The 21,147-nt window shown below is 42.5% G+C and overlaps 1 protein-coding gene across 2 annotated transcripts; it reads left to right on the top strand.

The window, feature by feature from the left end:
- Positions 1 to 4,331: 4,331 nt before the first annotated feature.
- Positions 4,332 to 19,023, top strand: LOC131252875 (oxysterol-binding protein-related protein 3A-like). 2 transcript variants are annotated; one of them, XM_058253634.1, is made up of 10 exons: positions 4,333 to 4,529; positions 7,906 to 7,999; positions 9,604 to 9,720; positions 9,829 to 9,901; positions 9,994 to 10,112; positions 10,643 to 10,764; positions 11,613 to 11,789; positions 12,475 to 12,619; positions 16,884 to 17,062; positions 18,643 to 19,023. In XM_058253634.1, the coding sequence occupies exons 1-10, from the start codon at positions 4,414 to 4,416 to the stop codon at positions 18,887 to 18,889; spliced, it is 1,389 nt and encodes a 462-aa protein (XP_058109617.1). In that variant the 5' UTR covers positions 4,333 to 4,413; the 3' UTR covers positions 18,890 to 19,023. The 2 variants fall into 2 exon arrangements, with proteins under 2 accessions (XP_058109618.1, XP_058109617.1); XM_058253635.1 differs by lacking the exon at positions 9,604 to 9,720 and having other exon boundaries at positions 4,332 to 4,529.
- The last annotated feature ends 2,124 nt before the right edge of the window (positions 19,024 to 21,147 follow it).

Raw genomic sequence — 21,147 nt, 5'->3', positions numbered from 1 at the left:
GAACTATCCTTTCAACATAGATGGGCCTAAATGACCTACACACAACAAGTACAAGCCTATCAATGGGCTCTAGGGAGAGTCATAATACACATATTTAACCAACATTATTCTTACAATGTGGACGTTAAACCAGCATTGTTCCCAAAGCACAGCCTGCCATAAACATCATTACCTAAACCATTTTGGGATCACACATTGCAATGGACCTTAGGTACATCCCATTGGACCAGAAATACATCACATGGGCCTTATATTCATTAAGTAGGCCACATCAATGGGCTGTACCAATGGGCCTTATGTACATTACAATGAGCCATAGCCCATGGGCCTTGAATACATCACAATGGGCCTCATAACATGGGCCTTACATTCACATCAAGGTGGGCCTCAACAATGGCCACAAATACATCAAGGTGGGCCTCAACAACGGGCCATAAATATGACAAGTGGGCCACATCACAAGGGCCATATGTGTATACCAAGGTGGGGTCCACTTGAACTATAGATCCGTCTTATTTTTAGCCTCAAGCCCTAAGACAAGCTTTCAAAATGGTTGGACAGATTGGATGCAACACATGCATCATGGGGGGGGGGGGGGGTCCGCACGTGGAGATCCGACTCATTCTTTAGCTCATACCCAAAAATGAGCTTGCAAAATGGATTGACGGTTTGGAGGCAACACATGCATCATGGTGGGTCCCACCGTCCAGGTGCGGACTGTGTGGACAGAACACATACATCATGGGGTCCACGACCGTCCAGCAGCCCAGCAAAACGGCTGGACGACATGGTAAAACACATACATTCAAGTGGGTTCCACCGTCCACCTGGACGGTGTGAATAAGACACATACATCACTGTGGGTCCCACGTGGGGCCCACCATAATGCTTATTCGCAATCCAACCTGTTGGCAAGGTCACACGGACTTGGATGAAAAGATAAAACGAATTTCCTCTTAATCCAAAACTTTTGTGGCCCATAAAAGGGTTTCAATGGCAGACATTTAATCACCGCTGTTTCCTATGATGTGGGCCACCTGAGCTTTGGATATGGCTGATTTTTGGAGGGGACCCACTGCTGGAAGTGGCCCACCATATGAACGGGTTAGATGACAAATATACATCATGGTGGGGCCCACAGCTGGAGCCGTGGGTCCCTGTCTATCGTCCGCCCGCCAGCGTAGCGCTGGCGTTGCCTGCGTCTCTGACAACAGCAGCGTCAGCTGCATCATGGTTTATTTATTTTTTTTAAATCGCATATTCTCGTGGTTTTTCATGCGTGGGGCCTGCATTGGAGGAATCCACACCATCCATTGCTCTTCATATCTCAAGACAAGCCAAACAAGCCCAATATTCAAGGGGTTTTGGCGTATAGAATCATCAGGTGATTTTTCAACAGTAAAAATCACAGTTTGCTATACTATGGCCCACCAGAAATTCGGATCAGCATCATTTTTCGGCTTAACGCCTAAAATGATCTGAAGAATGGAATGGACGGCGTGGATTGAATGTATACATCAAGGTGAAGCCTATACAAATGGCCCTTCCCAAAGCTTTATGAAACAAGCTAATATTTGTGTTTTTCCTAGTGCACGTCTAGACGCTGGACAGTTACTGGTAAGACAAATACATTTAAGGTGGGCCCTGCTTAGGTGGGCCACCACATGGCTGGGTGGTGTGAAATAACACACATATAAAGTGGGCCCCACTTACAAAAGGATTGGATCCAATACATGCTTCATGGTGGGGTCTATCCAAGTGGGCCACATGGCCACTTCATCACACATAAAAACATAAATAAATAAAAAGAGAGGGAGAAAGAAAGAAAGATAGAGGGACATGTGTGATGGAGGGACCTCGGCACTATGGGCCCTCCGTTTCAAGCATCCAATCATACATCAAGTGGGTCCCATTGCATGTGGGCCCATCAAATCAAAGATTAATGGTGAAGATCCCTTCTCCACCAAGATGTAAGGTCTAGATGACCCCTTTTTAGACTAGAAAGTAAATATCATGATGGGGTCCATGGAAAATAGCCCCATCATGGAATGATAATAAAATCAAGGTGGGCCATCGGCCACATCTAGGGTCCCAAGTGAGATCCACACTATTAATCAGTAGCCCTCACCGTTCGATCTTCTCGGTCTGTTGGAACGTCGGTCTCCTTGAGCTTCACTTTGATGGAGAGGATGAGAAATGAAGGGCTAAGATGATGGATTTTGGGATGGAAAGTGGGCCACACAACTCACTTTTCTCTCATGGAAGAGCTTGGACATGTGATGCTCTTGCTAGCTTGGGAGTTGTGCTGAGAAATGAGAGAGAAAGAAAGAGTTGTAAGAGAAGTGAGGGATGGGTGTGATGGATGAAAGGGTGAGTGATGTGTGATGTGTACTTGACATGTATGGTTGTGTAAGAGAAATGGTGAGAAAGAGTTGACTTAGTGGTTGCTTGGGGATGGGGTGGAAGGTGATGTGCACTTGACATGAAGTGATTGATTGATTGATGGGACATGTTTTAGAGATTCTCTTGGGATTGCAAACGCGCGGCGTTTTCTTCAAAATAAATGCCGGCCCACATCTTCCGGCTTGGGTATCGGATCGTGCGCGAGTCGCGGCGTTAGAATCGCGGTGACGGCGCGGTTGCTAAGGTATAAGTTTCGAATCGAGCCGACGTTGGTATGTGGGACCTGGCTTAGGATCGAACGCAAACGTCGGATATGGGTCGAGGATTGCCGGAATTCGACTGGAAGGACCGCGGAAGCCTACGGAACGGTACGGACTAGGATACGAGTCTTACATTTATACTCTGATAGCATGAGCCATTAGAGGATAGCATATTAATGTATATTAAGGGACTTTCTACCTAACCATTTGATTCAAATATCCCCCTAGAGGTGATCCAGAGCTCTCTTTAGTTGGAGTTAGGACCAGTCCTAAGCTGAACTAAAATTGGTTGAAAAGCCATGTTTGGTTAGCCTAATCCATATTGCCATCCTATCTATTGGATTCAAATACATGACCTTCCTCTCTAATATCACATCAAACAACTTTCTGCTTTGATAGCATAAGCTGTTAGAGGATAGCATATCAATGCATATTAACGGACTTTTTGCCTAACCATTGGATTCAAAGATTCCCAAAGAGGTGATCCAAAACTCTCTTTAGTTGGAGTTGGGACAATCAGTCCTAAGCTAAACTAAAATTGGTTGAAAAGCCAAGTTTGGTTAGCCTGACCCATATTGCCATCCTACGTACTGGATTCGAATACATGACCTTCTGCTCTAATATTATATCAAACAACTTTATACTCTGGAAGCATGAGCTGTTAGAGGGTATCATATCAATGCATATTAAAGGACCTTAACACTTCCATGGGTGACTAGGCAAACACCAATCAAATTAGTTTTCGTTAATGTGTTTGTTTTGTTGAGCAGGAGTTAAGATGGGTGGTGCTTGCAAAGAGAACGTCAAGTAGATGAGTCTAATCCAATACAACATGACCTCTATTTTAATCGGATGTGCCCAACACGAACCTAACTTGAAGTCCTCTATGCTCAACTCAACTTGACTTGACCCAAGTCCTAACTCCGGGTGCCAAACCCAAACCCAAACCCAAACTATGCATAACTACTCTTGAATTATAAGAGATTCTGAATATGGGGGAACAAAGAAAACCAAAAGATTCTAAATTCAGGCTATTTCAAATTCAGAAGATTTCTAATCCAAGTATTCCAAATCCATGGAACCAAACAAGGCCTAATCCCAAACCTGAGGACCTTGACCCAAACTCAAGTTGGAACTTCCAGGTGCAACTTGAACCGTCCATGTTATCCTCATTAACATAAGGGCCTGTTTGGATGCGTGTTAGTTATTTTAAGCTGTAAGTTACTTACCTGTAAGGTGAACGTCACTCACAGGGAAGTGACTTCTCACACCCATCAGGGCCGCCCCCCTTCCCGAGCACCAACTGCAAGTGATTTACAGGTGAATTTTTTACCCCAGACACAACTGTAAATGACTTTCACTTCCCACTTACCCAACTTACAGGCATCCGTACAGGCCCTAAGTAACAAAAGATGCCCTAACCACCCTTCAGATATGATCAAGACCTTTGATTTCTCGTGTTGAATGTGAGCCGTCGAAAACTTTCTTTTCCGTTTCTAAATTCATGAGATGGTCAGAATCATCCGTCACGTGTAAATCTCTTAAGGTGGCTGTGAAGTGTAAAATTTAGAATATGGACGGTTCCGATTATCTGATTGTCTCAGCATGTGGGCCTTAATCGGGTTACACATGCGGGGAATCAGGGTTTGGTGAAATCCCTCCTTTTCATTTCAACTCTCCCGATCGGGAGTATTTTTCGGCAAGAATCTCAAGAACTTCCAAGTTCTCCTGAGAGAGAGAGAGAGAGATAATGGCTGCTAGAGATCATGACAAGCAAGAAGGCGGCAGCAGCGGCGGTGGATTTTTCTCATCGATCGCATCGAGCATCTCGAATTTCGGCACTGCAATGCACAAATCCGTTAATGGGTACTGTTAAATCTTCTCAACTTCTCATTTCCATGGACAGGATCGTAAATTTTCGGTCTTTATTGAGGATAATCCGCAGTATCTGATTGATTTTTTTCTCTTTTCTTTGGAAAATTCAATTACTTAAGATCTTAATTCTGTTTTTTCTTGTCCTGATTTTTTTTCGTATATCGATTCTTCTTATTTGAATCACTTCTCTTCCATTACAAACGACGCTAAACTGTGGATGTGTGGTAGATCTATACCCTAAAATGAGTTGAATCTACTGTCGGTCCTACTTCGAGAGGGAACCTCTCTCCTAGTGTAAGCAATGGATCGAGAAATTAGGGAAAAGATCTCATACCTCTTATAATTCATTGGTAGAACTATACACAGAGCGTGGTACTAAATAGGAAAAAAATAAAATAAAATAAAAAACGTCTAAGCAAATAAAATCAAACGGTTCAAACTAATCTATACCGACGCGCCCTTCCATACAAGGGATTTATTCAAATGCAAATTCTATGTTCCACCCACTTTAAGAACAACCTTGTCCTTGAGGGTGAACATGAGGGAAACACTTCTTAAGCTTTTGGTATTCCTCCCATGTGGGATCCTTCTCAGGCAAGTTAGTCATTGAACCAAGACTTCTGTCATGGTGCGATTCCCACGTTTCGCCATCTTCTTTCTAGAATAGCTGAGGGATGTGGCCGAATTGCTCCCTCATCAGTCACTTGAGGTAGTGAAGGCAGCACACCAACATTTGAACCCAACTTCTTTATAAGCAGTGAAACATGCAAAATTGGATGCAGCTTCGAACCCAGTGGTAAACCAGCTTGTAAGCAATGGAAACCAATTTGCTAGAGAACCTGAAATGGGCCAAAATGTTGTGGGGTTAACTTTTAGGTGGAGTGCACTAAGGAGCTTTGATGTTGAGGTTGTGACCTAAAGAACAAATCTCCTGCACCAAATTCCTGCTCCGTCCTGTGTTTGCCATCTGCACCTTCATCCTGTTCTGAGCCAAAGAAGATTCTCTTTGAGTTCTCGCAGCACACAATCTCTGCTTCTTAACTCCTTGTCCACCTGATCCACATTGGCAGCGCCTGGCAAATAGAAGCTAATAGTTGGGGGTTGATGACCATACACTCCCTCGAGACATTTTAGTGGTCGATTGACAAGCGGTGTTGTATCACCACTTTGCCCATGGGAGCCATCATGTCCACTGTTTAGGGTCATCCCCAGTGAAACAACGCAAATATGTTTCCGAGCAATGATTGAGAACCCCCAATTGACCATCAGTCTGGGGATGGTATGCTGTACTCATCTGCAAATGTATGCCTTGGAGTAAAAAAATGTTCCTGCCAAGATTTGATAATAGAACTGAATCATGATCACCCACAACGAAATGGGACAGCCCATGGAGTTTTCCAATGTCATGAACAAAGGCCTGTGCCACTGATGCCACAGTGCAGGGATGTGAAAGTGCACAGAACTGAGCATACTTGGTGCTGCAATTTGATTAGCGGACTATCCGAATGTTTGACATTTACTGGTTGGTTAAAAATGAACCAATGATGGAATGAGTGAGGCGGCGTCGGACTATGAGGACACTCAGAAATAATAGTAAAAAGGGAGCGAACAAAATCTTCCCGATTGGTGCCCCCTCCAAACCATCACATCTTCTTCTGAAGGGTAAGGGACAATGTTCTTAAGATGATCCAAAAGGCCGAGAAACTCACCAACTCGTTTGCCAAGTTTCTGCGACAGGGAGGGCTTCACATGACCGAAGGACCGCAGATAGAGAAACACTGCTCAACAGATACGAATCAATCCAGGGCCAAAGATGCTAATTTAGGGAAGGGATCTTGAAGTGCACTGTCGCCACTCCAAACATCAACCCAAAAGCGAATGCGCTTGCCATTCCCAAAGAGCAAATGTAATACCTCTATGAAGTAAGTGTTTAGTCACCACAACCGTCTTCCAAATACTTGACATGGGATATAGAGAAGATGACTAGACCATCCACCCTCTCTCCCGCACTCCATGCTTGCCACAATCTCCCTCCAAAGTCTTCCCTCTTCCGACCCAAATCTCCAAATCCGCTTCCCAAGGAATGCCAGATTCATGAGACCCAAATTTTTTTATTCCTGTCCCCCCTCTGATGTCAGTTTGCAAGCCTCTCCTCACTTTAACAGATGGAATTTTCGACCATCCAAAGACCCTTTTCAGAAGAAATCCCTTTCAGCTTCTCAAGTTGCTCCAATACTGACTTGGGGCACCTGAAAAGGGATAAAAAGTACACGGTAATATTTGAGAAGGCTGCTTTGATGAGGGTCAGTCGCTCCCCCAAAGATAAATAATGACACCTCCAGCTTGCCAATTTCCTCTCTGTTTTTTCCCCTACGCTGTCCCATAAATGCTTGGTAGGCTTTCCGATACAAAGTGCCAGCTCAAGATAAGTGGAGTGAAACGAGCTTTTCTTGCAACCGAATACATTCACAAGCCGCAATAATTCTTTGTCGGAGACATGGATACCCAACATTTTACTTTTAGCCACATTAATCTTGAACCCCAACCTCACTTCGAAGCAAACAATATTTTTTCATTAGTTATCCACTGAAACTGCATTGGCATCACAAAATAGCAGAGTATCACAATTAAAGAACATAATAATGATTCCAAGATAGCATGGCCCAGATAGTCTATCCAGGACAGCATAACCCAGACACATCCTTTCTAGAACGCAACTTTCATTGCAAATTGCAACCTAACAGGCCCTAAGCTTCTGCCTTCTGGACTAAAGATTAACATTTAGATCCTTTCTGGAATGGCAACCAAACTAGCTTCTTATGGACAATTGGGCTGCTTTTTGATGCAAAAGTGAAATGAATTGTGAAACATTCGCTTTAATCAAGTGGAAATGACAAACATAACAGTGATCTTACCAGTATTCAGGATGATTTGTCTTTAAATTGCAGTTATGTTTCTTTCAAGTCCAGCCCAGAAGTAATTGATCTGGAGCCCAATCTAGTACCACTGCCATATAAGGAAAATCACAATTTATTTCCACTATATTCTGTTAAATATTGCAATTCAATTCAATAGTGCATCCAAATGCGCCCCTAATGGTTCTGCAGTACCGCACCTCCCTTCGTGTTTCAATTGTGTGTCTTTTCACTGATGAACTTTTCCAAGTTTGGACCTTGGAAGTTATTATCCTCTGACAGTTCTTTGTTTTGTCTTGCACCCTGTATATCGTAGACTCATAGTTAGCGACTTTGAAGTGTTTGGCAACTGTATTTCCTTTGTTAAACTTCTTCCTACTTCGTGTAATGGTCTGACCTAATTAATTCCTTAGCCACCGACCACTGCATGGTGTTTCTTTTTGGCTGTTTAGGTTGCTTGGTTATGAAGGGTTAGAAGTCATAAACCCAGAAGGAGGCACGGAAGACGCGGAGGAGGAAGCTCACAGAGGAAGATGGAAGCAGGAGGTTCTCTATATTTTCCTTGTCCTTTTTTTTTTCTTCCCTCTCTCTCTCTCTCTCTCTCTCTCTCTCTCTCTTCTTACCATTCCCTAGAAGTCATGGTTTCTCATGTATCTTAGAAAATATTTATCCTCTTTTGTTTCTCCCTTTCTTTAAGATGCTACAGGAAATTATGAATGTTTGTACATACTAGAGGTCCATTAGCTCCACAGGCACTCTACACGCGGCCACATGTGCCAATTTGGCATGAACGTAGGACATCCAAAGCGTGTATCAGGTGGGGCACACAGTGCTGATGATCTCGCCCAAAATAGATGGGTCAAGTCATCAGATCAGCTGGATCTACAAAAACAATGGTCAGTTGAAGAAAAGCCATCAGCCCATACTGTGGGTCCTGCCTGATCCATGGTCCAGTGATCCACTCCCACATGCATGCTGCGTTTGCACATGTGGCTGTTTGTAGAGTGTGTGGGGCTAGCAAACCTCTATTATTATTATTATTATTTTTGAAAGATGACAACTTTTATTATGAAGGAAAAAATTAAATAAAATAAAAAACAAAACAAAACTAAAAAACAAAAACAAAAGCAACAACAAGAAAGGGGCGCTGAGAAGGTGACCCAATCACAGCCCAAGAACATCCAAATTAAAATCCTTTATTTAGAGATACAAGAAGCCCATTCTATTACCAGTTATCTAGCCCTTTGGGAAGTGCCTCTATTATTTTTTTGTTGGTTTGTTTTTCCATCTCTCTCTGTATGTCCATCTTCCATTTGATACTTCCAAGCTTCTGTCATCAGATTTGGCTTCTGACAACCATTCTCCCCTATGAAATAGGTCATAAGCATGCAATAATCTGGAAAGTCACTTCCCTCCTTTTGTGCATAAACCCTCAGGATCTTACTGATCAAAGAGCTCTGTCATAGAGAGCATACAACTGCAGATCCATGAGATGGTGTCCTGCTTCAAGTTAAGATTCAGTTCAGTCTCATGATTTTCGATGCTACCAAAAAGCAACTTAAGGTCCATATTGCCATTTCAGTATTGGGCAGGGGACCCAGCATACCCTTATCCACCAAATTCTGTTGCAAATATTTCTGCCATCATATCCCGACAACTGCAAAATTCACCCTGTTATTTTTTTCTTTTAAGTGAAGAACCCTATTTAACCTTCTTATTCCATCCATGGTTGAAAGACTCGGCGACTTGACCGGGAGTCGTTTGGCCTTGAGTTGAGTCATGACTCGCCCGAGTTGGGGCTGAATCAGCCCCACTCCCCCGAGTTGGGGTTTACTCCTGGCAACAAAGTGGATCAGGTCTGACTGAGTCCAAGTTGACTTGGAAGAGTCGCATCAGACTCGTCCTAGTCTTTAAACCATGACTCCTTCCTGGCTCCATAGATGCAAAATCATTTACCTCTAGCATGATTAATCTAGCTCTGTTTCAGTGTTTTGTATTGGGCTGTCAGTGTAGTACAAGTTGGCGGAAAAGCATCCCCAATTGTCCCACTTCCCCATGCACTTCAAAACCTACCTTTATATTTCATGTTATATTTAACATGCGAAGGTCGCTTTGGTTTTGCTTCTTCACCTTCGCATGTTTCGTTGCAGGATCGGGATAGTTACTGGAAGATGATGCAAAAGTATATAGGGTCAGATGTTACATCAATGGTGACACTTCCAGTCCTCATTTTTGAGCCAATGACAATGATTCAGAGAATGGCAGAGGTCTGATTTGTTTGTACATTAGAACTGTTTGCCTGCCATGTTTGTGCAATATTTTGGTGCTGATTACCAAACATTGAATATTTGCTCATTGTATGCTCTTTGTGGCAGTTAATGGAGTACTCCCACCTGTTAGATCTGGCGGATGAATGTGAGGATCCCTACATGCGATTGGTCTATGCTAGTAAGTATTCTCCTCTAATCGGTTGGTTATGAGCCATATACATGTTTAATGTGGCATGATGAGTTTCTTTGTTATTGGCTTATTGCTTGCAGCATCATGGGCAATATCTGTCTACTATGCCTATCAAAGAACCTGGAAGCCTTTCAATCCTATCCTGGGCGAGACGTATGAAATGGTCAATCATGGGGGAATTACATTCATTGCAGAGCAGGCGAGCAATCATTTTCCTTGAACTTTTTTTTTTTATATTTTATTTTTTAATATAAATAAATATTTTGCTCTCTTCCTCTGCTCATATTTTCATGTTCATTCCCTAAAGCTGGTATGTCACTATGAGCCATCTCTAAATAATAAAGTTGTTATGTTTATTAGAAAAAAAACTAGTGCTTAAAGCCACCCATCATTATTCATTTTGAGTGCTCTGCTAAGCTTGATAAACCACTCCATGCCCCGCGCATGCTGACTTGGCACATGTATGGGGCATTGAAGCTGCACAGTCAGGTGGGCCGCAGCAAGTAGCCTTGATGAGTGGATAGCCTGATTTTTGTGCAGGGTTGTCTACTCATTGGGGCCCACTTGATGCAAGGGGTGCAATGTCACATATCAGCGCCCCATGCATAGAGGTGCTTGTGGCTTATTAATCTCTTTGTTGTGGCTGATATTTTAATAATTAGGCAATGTGGTGCCATACTGCTACTTTGCAGTACTCAGCTCCCATTTGACCATACTTAACTGTTCCAGGTGTGTCATCATCCTCCTATGAGTGCGGGGCATGCCGAAAATGATCATTTTACTTATGATGTGACATCCAAGTTGAAGAGCAAATTTTTAGGAAATTCGCTTGATATCTATCCTGTTGGAAGGTAAGCCATGCTGCATATGCCCACTTCTCATTATCATGACTAATGGTTTGTTTCACACCATCTTTTTGGTTTGTTGAGTGCAATCTTACCTAATACCTTTATATGTTATCTTGGTTTAAGAAAGAATGTAAATGATCATTTTCTTTTCAAAAAAACAAAAAAAGAATGTATATGATGGATATATCGTTGTGTTAAGAGATTTTACAACTACTTGGTTTTATTTCAGTTTAAGAGACATTCTAGTTGGTTTGTCCCTGAAAATCCTCATTCAGATCTCCATCTTCTTTTCTTGATATATTTTGATCAGTGTTTCCTTTAGGTCTGGTTTGGATAGTGGGAAAAGAAAAGAAAAGAAAAGAAAATGGGTGACTTCTTATGTGGTTTAGATAGCAAAAGATTATTGGAATTCAAAAGGCAATCATTGCCCAAACGCCATGGTCAAATTCTCATGCACAAGATACACCTGTTGTAAGAGTTTATAAGATTTCCAATTGCTATCCAAACAAGACTCCAAAATAGGGAATCCATCCGTGTTTCAATAGTGCTCATGGAAATCTTGGGAAATCATTATTGGATAATCTTTACAATTTTCTTTTCCTTTTCTTTTTCTCTTCCCCCTATCCAAAAAGGCCTTTAGTTTGACATATTCAGTTCTCAATCACATGCTTTATACTCTGCTAAGATTCCTAAGCTGGCCTTTTAAAAAAAAAAATTTGTTACTCTGGTCAATATATTTCTATTGAATCTATTCTATATAAATTTATATCTTGAAACTCTCAAGTTTTATTCCCTGTCATTGCTCTAGAAATGAAAGCTGTTTCTTATTGAGATTTTTATCTGGTGTGCAGGACAAGGGTAACCCTTAAAAGAGATGGTGTAGTGTTGGATTTGGTGCCCCCTCCCACAAAAGCTAACAACCTTATATTTGGAAGGACGTGGGTTGATTCGCCTGGGGAGATGATCATGACAAACTTGACTACAGGGGACAAAGCTGTGCTATACTTTCAGCCTTGTGGCTGGTTTGGGTATGTCTATATTCCTTCCTTGCTTGAGTATGAGTGGGACACGTGTGTATGAGATTGAGGTTTAAAAAAAAGAAGAAGAGAAAGATTTGAGGTTTTTCTCCATGGCTCCCGTGCCAAGATGGCACACTTGTGTGAGATTGGGTCCATTCATCAGGTCTAGCCAACCATGTAATCATGTGGCCATGTGTTGAGAAGGAATTTGGACTCCCTCCCTCCCTCCCTCTGTTCATTTTCTAATTCGTGTGCCAATCTGATGGGACATGTGTTGGCCAAGCTATGTTTAAGGTGGTGTTCCCACCCAAGGAATGGCCCATACATGTTGGCTTCCTCAATCTCACATGTGTAGGTCCTGTACTGGGATGGTATTCTTTCTAACAGTTTTTCTACGAATATAAAAATTTGAAGCTTCTCCACGGTTTTGCCACTGTTTCCAAGATTGACAATAATATAGCAGTGAATGCAATGATTGTTAACACAGTGTAGACAAGAATTGAATCATCTATGTGATACAATAGGCCGCATTCAGATATTACTTTGCTGGATAAATATTCATGAGTGAAGTTTTTGAATTGCAACTTGATTGCATTGCCTGCCCAATGACAGTGGCAACTCTCTGATTTTCTTCATTATTGCAATTCAAATGATGCATGTGCTATTTCTTATTACAAGTTGTGATTGGTTACAGGAATGGTCGGTATGAAGTAGATGGATATGTATATAATGCAGCAGAGGAACCTAAGATTTTGATAACTGGGAAATGGAATGAGTCAATGAGCTATCAGCCATGTGACATGGAAGGGGAGCCCCTTTCAGGCACCGAATTGAAAGAGGTCAGTTCCATGAAACTGGTACCATCACCATCATTATCAGTATCATTTCATTGCTATTATTAGTTGATGCGAAACCTTTTACTTCATAAATAAATGGTCAAATATTGTCTTGTCTCTGCTCCTAGATGTCCAGTCAACTGCTGTGCCTCAACGAATTTCAGGGTAATGCGGGTGCATACATTCGATTCCCGCAATTTGAGCCTATCACATGCAAGCGGCATTTTTATCGTTTTATTATGAGCATTTTCCGTGGCTGGTTCCAAGGGCCCAGATAAAAGGGATGCGGATTAGGTGGTGTTGTCAACACCAACCCCAGCGGTGGTGTGTGATGTGGTGGGTGCTGTGGGATCCACCCTGTTGTATGTGTTTTATATCCATGCTGTCCATCTGTTTTTCCAGCTCATTTTAAGGCATGAACCTAAAAATGAAGCAGATCCAAAGCTCAAGTGGACCACACTACTCTACACATTGGTGATTGAATGCCCTCCGTTAAGAACTTCTTGGGGGCCACAAAAGTTTCGGATCAAGCTGATATTTTTATATTTCCCTTCATCCAGGTCTCGATGACCGTATCAACAGATTGGATGGCAGATAAGTATTACGGTGGGCCCCAGGAAGGTTTCAACGGTGGGTGTCACTGTCCGCGCTGTTTCCAATGGTGTGTTCCACTTGAGCTTTTGATCTGCTTCATTTTTGGTTTCATGCCTTAAAATGGGCTGACAAAATGGATGGACAATGTAGATATAAAACACATACATCAGGGTGGCCCCCACAGTGCTCAACACATCACACTGGGGGTGTTGTTGGCAACACCACCTAGTCTGCGTGCAGATAAAAGAGGAAGGCAGATCTTTTGAGGGCTGCCAAGCATTCAACTCTTTCTAATCTACCATGTAAAAGCTGGCTCCAAATTGCTTTGAGAAGGATGATGACGGCAACCAGCTATTCGAGGTCGACTTTATTAGTCCTATCTCCATAAATCGTATCAATGTCCCCATCCTCAGTAAGTGAACAAGCCTTCATGTCTTCTTACCAAGGTTGTCTTGTCTTCTTGGCACACAACCATCTCAATTCGCCTTCTGTCATCTGACATCATATTGGGTCTGCTCATGGTTGCTTCAAATGACCTCATTCTTAATTATATCTTTCCTAGTTTTCTCACATTTCCATCTTAACTAGTGTCCTCATCTTTGCAACACTCAATCGCTGCTCATGCTATTTCATGCCCAACACTCACATAGCATATCCAGTTAAATATCCCTCTTATAAAATCTATAATCTATCCTTAAGTTTCATAGGCATGTGGCAATCACAAAACACTTCAGAGGCATATCAGCCCCCACCTAGCTCTTGGTCCATCAATCTCCCCATCCTTCTGAATGATCGAACCAGGTAATTTAACATATTGCTTTGAGGAATCTCTCGACTATCGATAGTAACCAAGCCTCATATTTTTGCATATGTTCTTACTAAAGTTGCATTCTAACTATGTTCTGCTAAATTTTAAGCTTCTAGACTTTAAAACCTCAATCTAAACCTCCAATTTAGCATTTGCAATCTCTCTACTATCGATAGTAACCAAGCCTCATATTTTTGCATATGTTCTTACTAAAGTTGCATTCTAACTATGTTCTGCTAAATTTTAAGCTTCTAGACTTTAAAACCTCAATCTAAACCTCCAATTTAGCATTTGCACCATTTCTAGCCTCATCAACCCATACCACATCATCAACAAAGAACATTTCACCAAGGGGCCTCATCATGGAAATCAGTGGTTAATTCATCTATAGGAAGTAAATAAATAAGGACTTAATGCTGACCTTTAATGAAGACCCACTGCAACTGGAAACTCCTCAGTCTCACTAGAGGCCACTCTCACTCTTGTGATGGCACCCTCTTACATTTCTTTGATGATGTCAATATATCCTCTTGGGAGATGGGACTCCTTTCTTCCTTGCCCACTATATAACCTCCATAGGTGCTTTATTATATGCTTTCTCTAGATTTGTAAAAACAATGTGTAGATTATTTCTTTTATCTCTTTTCTATCTAGGTAGACAAGTACCTTCAAATTGTTGATCTCCCTGACATGAAGCTAAACTGTATATATACGCGAAACTGGTCTCTTGCAAACCAGCCTGCAGGAGACCTTACATGCGAGCAAACATAGGTACAGCTCAGGTGGGCCCCACCTTAATGGGTTTCTGAAATCCACTCATACCATTAGGTGTGTGACGAAAATGTAGCTGCAGGGCTCAAAAACCAGGCAGATTCATGATTCAGGTGGACCATGCTAAGAGAAACAGTTGGGAGGGGGATGATTACCCTTGATTTTTTACGTGGCCACCAAGATGTTTATGTATGATCCACTCCAACCATCAGTTGCATCACCCATCATTATGTCCAGGGCCCAAAAATCAGGCTGACTCATGATTCAGGTGGGCCACCCAAAAGGAAGCAATTGGGAGAGGGACGTTTATTGTTGATTTTTACAAGGGTCCACCATGATGATTATGTGAAATCCACTCCAACCATCAGTTGCCTCATGAGGCCCAAAAATTAGGCGCATCCATGATTTATGTGGGCCACACCAAGTGAAATAGTTCGGATAGTGGGCATCCCCTACACACCATTGCCACTCATGTGACCCACCCGAATCATTGATGTGGCTGATTTTTGAGCCTTGGGCTTAATGTGAGCTGATGCATCCAATGGTTGGAGTGGATTTCACAAACACATCATGAAGGAGCCCACCCGCACCTGGCCCAATTTTGCTCGCTTGTTAAGACCGGGACTCTTTGCACGCCATGCCACATAATAGTTCAAATGAGTTGTGGGCAGGCCCATCATGATGTGTTGATAACGTCCACTTTGACCATCTTGCACACCATGCCTCATTTGGCTATGGGCCCAAAAATCAGGCCTAATCCATGACTCGGGTGGGCTACATGAGCAGGGACAGCTGGAGGGGACACCCATCCATTCTCATAGAGGGCTGATGTGTTGTGTATTATGCCATCCAGTCCGTTGATACGAAACATCTGCCTAAAAAATCAGCCATTCTGGGCGGGCAAGGTCACAAGTCTCCCTCCCAACTGTTCCTACTCACATGGCCCACCTGAGCCATTCATTGGACTGATTTTTGGGCCCATGGCCAAACAAGCCATGGCTTGCAAGATGGTTAGAGTGGATGCTATCAACGCATCATGTTGGACCCCACACAGAAACCCTTGTTTCTTCTCTAATCTTTGTTTCACCACCCTCTTCAAAAACTTCAGTGTGACTCATGAGTTTTATCCCCTGAAAGTGTAACTTTGTGCACCTCTTTGTTTTTAAACAGGCATTCCAATGCTTATCCTCCACTCACCTGGGATTCTCTTTATCTGATATTATTATTATTATTATTATTGGAAAGACTAATTAACTAAATTGAGTTTGCACATTATCTTCCACACTTCTAGAGGTATATCATCCTCGAGAAAGAGCAGTGGATGGATATGTTCATCTGTGCCCATTAGATGAAGCTCTACTCAAATAGCCATGGCACCTATATGATACTGTACAAACAGGCCTTGAGATTATTAGTAAGAGAATCTAGAGAGGCTCACTTTAGGGCCCTTGGAGTTAGAGCATGCTCTCTCTAGCATCTCCACTGCATGCATGCACACGTGGACTTTTTGAATTGGTGGGCCACGAAATTTACAGATTATGAAAATCATAGCCATCCCAATCAGTTTAAGTTTTGCCCATTGAATGTGGACCATTGGTCCTTTTGTTTTGATTTGCTCAAGTCCATTTTTTGATTATCAAGTGACAACAAAGATAGCCCGATCACCGTAATTTTTTTAAAAAAAAAATCTATAGCCCCTTCACATGATGGCTCACTAGAGCTGCAGTTACAATTGTGCTAGAAGCATGCCACATGTCAACCAAGATTAGACCTGTCAATGGGCTGGCCAGAGGTTCGTTAAGGCCTGGATTTTGAACTGGTCGGGTCAGGTCAACCAGGACTGGCCTATTCAAAATGTTGATTTTGCCTGGCACAAGACCGGTCTATTGCCAGCCTTAATCGAGTTGCTGTTGACTAATGAGCTTTGAGCAAACTGTCAGTAGTAATCATGATCTGCTTTTTATCATGGAAATTGGAAAGTTTTATATCATATCCTTCATGCATGACTAGTCACGTTTTCTAAGTTGTATGGGCTGTTCTAGTCACAACCATCCATGGATTATTCTCATTGCCTATTCTTGTATGGTTTGATAGGTATGGAGAGTCGCTGCTCCTCCAGAAAATGACAAATTTCAGTATACATATTTTGCACGCAAAATAAACAGCTTCGATACGGCACCCAAGAAGTTATTAGCATCAGATTCCCGTCTGCGGCCTGACCGATACGCACTGGAGAAGGGTGATCTTTCTAAAGCTGGTGCTGAGAAGAGCAGGTACATCATTCTCTTCATGTAACTGATTTCAAAGCAGTTCGTGCATATGCATGTTTCTGGAGCTTTTCTGAGTGCACATGCTGTGTACCGGCCACCACATATGCCAGTGTGGTACACGTGAAACACCCAAGCCATCCATCATGTGGACCTCACTCCATAGATGCTACTGCCAAAACATAAAGGTGGTCCACTTAGGTGTAAGTGAACGGATTAGAAAACTTGGGATGATATTTTAACAACTGTACATTTGTTCAGCTCATTGTGGCCCACCTGACTAGTGGATCAAACCGATTCTTGATATGGGGAATCTATAGTGGTACCCTCCTTGTGGATGGCTTGGATATTGCAGGTCTGTCACGCTGGCGTATTTGGTGGCGTGTGCATTAGCTGACTACTACATGTGGGCTTAGCAAAGCTCCGTGCTTTAGAATGGGCCTTATATCATCCACAAGGGAATTGAAATACGAACGTTTGGAGGTGTCAATAGTAATGTTTCCTAGCATTTATTATGTACTAGTCCTTAAAGTGCAGTTGCCTTCTTCTTCTTTTTTTATTTCTTGGTAGTAATAAGGTTTACGTAGTAAACAACCAGAGACGGAACCCCGGATCACTCACACACACTACACTCTACCAGCGTTACCAACGGACCTTAGACAGTTGCCTTCCTTTCAAATCCAAGCGAAACTACCAAAATTGCAGTTTGGAGCCTAGTTCCTCAATATGAATGCTCATGAAGGAAATTCAACTTTCCATTTTATTTATTTAATTATTACAATTCAGCCAATTAATGCATCCAAACACACCCAAGTACTATTTGATTGTGATTAGCCATACCTTTTGAAGTTGAAGTCGTGGAACCACCAAAAGCATGAAAAAGCTCTGGTATTTTGGTTTTGTGAACATCATGAAAAGAGAACGGTGTAGATGACAGGGACATGCTGGCTCAATTGTCTTAAGTTCTTGTTGCAGCCTTGAGCATGTGGATTCAACCCAAAGCTTAATCAAGACACGAGAAAGATACGATGTCTTTCAGTAGAGCTTCGCCAGGATATTTTTCCCACCACTGCACACACAAGCGTTGCCTATAAACGGAGACCTGCTCTGTGCATCATATGGGTCCCACCGTGGACATGACACGGCCCAAAGACCCTCCTGATCTGCATATCAGGTGTACTGTGTGTAGATGAAAATGGATTGTCACACATTTTCTTCTTCTTCTTTTTTCACTAATTGGTAAGCTAAACTAGAACCCATGACCTCAACGTTGAAATGCCATCTACCTTCCAGATATGGGCTCAAACTCGGGTGTACCACATGTATAGATAAAAATGGATGGTTCCAGTACCACATGCATAGATAAAAATGGATGGTTCCCCCCCCCCCCCCCTTCCCAATAGTTAAGCTGGCCTTCGTACCCAAGACCTCAATGTTGAAACGCCCTATCTATCAGTGAGATACAGGGTTGAAACAGTGGTTCAACGGTCAATGTCCAATGCAAAGTATCACCTTTAATTCCTATTTCAGATAACTCATGTCAGTTTCTCTGTGACCATGTCTTATTCAACATGCATGATTTTCAGTCTGGAGGAGAGACAGAGAGCTGAAAAGCGAGATAGAGAGGCGAAGGGCCATCAATTCACACCCAGATGGTTCGATCTATCCGGCGAAGTTACCCTGACACCTTGGGGTGAATTGGAAGTATACCAGTACAACGGTAAATACACCGAGCATCGGGCCACAATCGATGCCTTAGATACGGTCGATGAAGTTGACATCAAATCCATTGAGTTTAACCCATGGCAGTATGGTAATATATCTGCAGAATAAGGTATTTTGTTTGTATGCTTGTTTACTTCTGTTTTCCATCTGAAACATGCTGGTTGTATTTTCAGTTACAAAACGTAGATATGATGTGTAAAAAATATTAATTCAAGAGAATCTGTAGATGGTATATGATTTCCCATATTTATTTGATATTGGGAGATTGCATTATACTTGGGTTTGCAATTTGTACCAGTAGGTCCCATGATTATCAGTCCGGATTCTGGATCACTGATCTGTTAGGCCAAACGGCTGATGGAGCATGCCCCCAGAAAACAACCAGATTGAAAGATCCTCCCCGCCATTCTTTGGCCATTTAGCAATTGATGTGGACCACCATTGCATGTCTTCTTTGTTTATTTACAGGCCTGAAATTGAATGGTTAGGGTTGCCCCTGTCAAGGAGATCATTTGGGGCATGGTCCATCAGGGCGGGACGCACCTTCGATACATGGGCCTTTCATCAAGAGTACAGAGTGTGAATCTCCCATCATCTACCCAGTGATCAGGCCATATTTCTAAAACTCAGTTCAGACTCAGAATGACTCGTCGAGTCAGCTTGCTACTTGGTTGACTCAACACGACTATAACCGAGTCACTAGGTGAGTTGATTCACTTCAAAATAAAAAGGTAAAGAGTTGTTGAAGGGATTTACTCCCCAACCTCAAGCAGTCAGCAAAGGGGTCTACGAACAGGCCATGCATCAATTCTGTGATTTTCTTTATCCATTTATATATTCACACTCGTATCTATTAAGATTTTGAACTATGTATCAAGCCAGTGCGCTTAAAGGAAAATGATCTACGGGTTGAAATGTTCCAGGGTTAGATTTTTTTAAAATTTTTAAATTTTTTTATTTTTGTTATTAGCCACCCCCCGTGAGGCCCATCATATAAGCGGCTTGGATCACTGAATGAGAAAGAAAGAAAAAAAGCATTGAATGTTATGTATTGCTACAATACACAGTGCCATACATGTTCTATAATTCTAATCCAGAGTAGTTGGACCCACAGTAGATGGATCATAATCCAGAAGCGCTCTGGCATCTAGACAGGTGACGCCCGTCCATGATCTGTCCTATAAGCTAACGATTTGGACAATCATAGTCATGCCAAAAATGCTGTACGATCCAAGGCAATGAGGCCCAGAACGTGAGCGGCTTGGATCGTTAGCTTATGACCCGTGGGCAAGAGCTGTGAATTTCCTGGAAAGTGCAGTCGCAAAAAGTACAATTTTGAGGGTGGCGATGAGCGAGGTTGCCCATATTAGGTGGGGCCCACGATTGGACAGTCTTGATTAACTTCATGCCATGTGTGCCTTTGCTGTATGCAAGCTTATGGACAGTCCTCACAATGGTGATTAGTTTAGGGACGCTGGAGAAACTGGATTCGGATTCGGTAGTGACCCCTCTAGTACCGAGGTCTCGGTACTGGTCAGTGCTGTGGGTCCCATCATGATGGATGTGTTTTATCCATGCGGTCCATCCATTTTCCGGCTCATTTTAAGGCACGAGGCTAAAAACGAGGCAGATCCAAATCTCAGGTGGACCACACCACAGGAAACAGTGATGATTGACAGCCCACTGTTAAAAATTCCTAGGGCATGCTGTAATGTTTATTTGCCATCCAACCTGTTGATTAGGTCACACAGACTTGGATGAAGGGAAAATACAAATATCAGATTCATCCGGAACTTTTGTAGCCCTCAGGAAGTTTTTAATGGTGGACGTTCAATCCACACCATTTCCTGTGGTGTGACCTGTATTTAGATTTACCTCATTTTTGAGCTTATTCACTAAAATTAGATGAAAAAATGGATGGACGGAAGGGATAAAACATATACATCATTTTGGGGCCTACAGCATCTTGCCATTCCTGGCCGGCCCGGATTATCTCGGGTCTGTCCAAACCCGGCTCACACCTTAAAACCGGCGCCCAACGAACGCCCAGGCCCATGATGAGCCGAAACAAAGAGGTCCGAACCCGAGCCCAGCAAGATCAAAGGTGAAACAACATGGTAGCGCGTCCTGAAAAAATTCTACCTGTAAAATCTCAGAGAGGCATCACATGAATGCAATGGAAAGATTGAACGGTTAACATGCATCCATTTTTTCCATAGTTTTTAACCCTATCTCATGGTTCATCGGCCTTAGATCTGTCCATATAATCTAAACATAGGTCCCACCGGACATCCGTCTTTGATTTCCCACACGACTTCAAAATTCGCACCTGTACCGCCTACAGAGGTGCGTGATAATGACACCCA

The sequence above is a fragment of the Magnolia sinica genome, chromosome 8, assembly GCF_029962835.1.
Source record: "Magnolia sinica isolate HGM2019 chromosome 8, MsV1, whole genome shotgun sequence".
NCBI lineage: Eukaryota > Viridiplantae > Streptophyta > Magnoliopsida > Magnoliales > Magnoliaceae > Magnolia > Magnolia sinica.
Note: the sequence above shows the minus strand (reverse complement) of the source record. Positions and strands in the feature narration are given on the sequence as shown.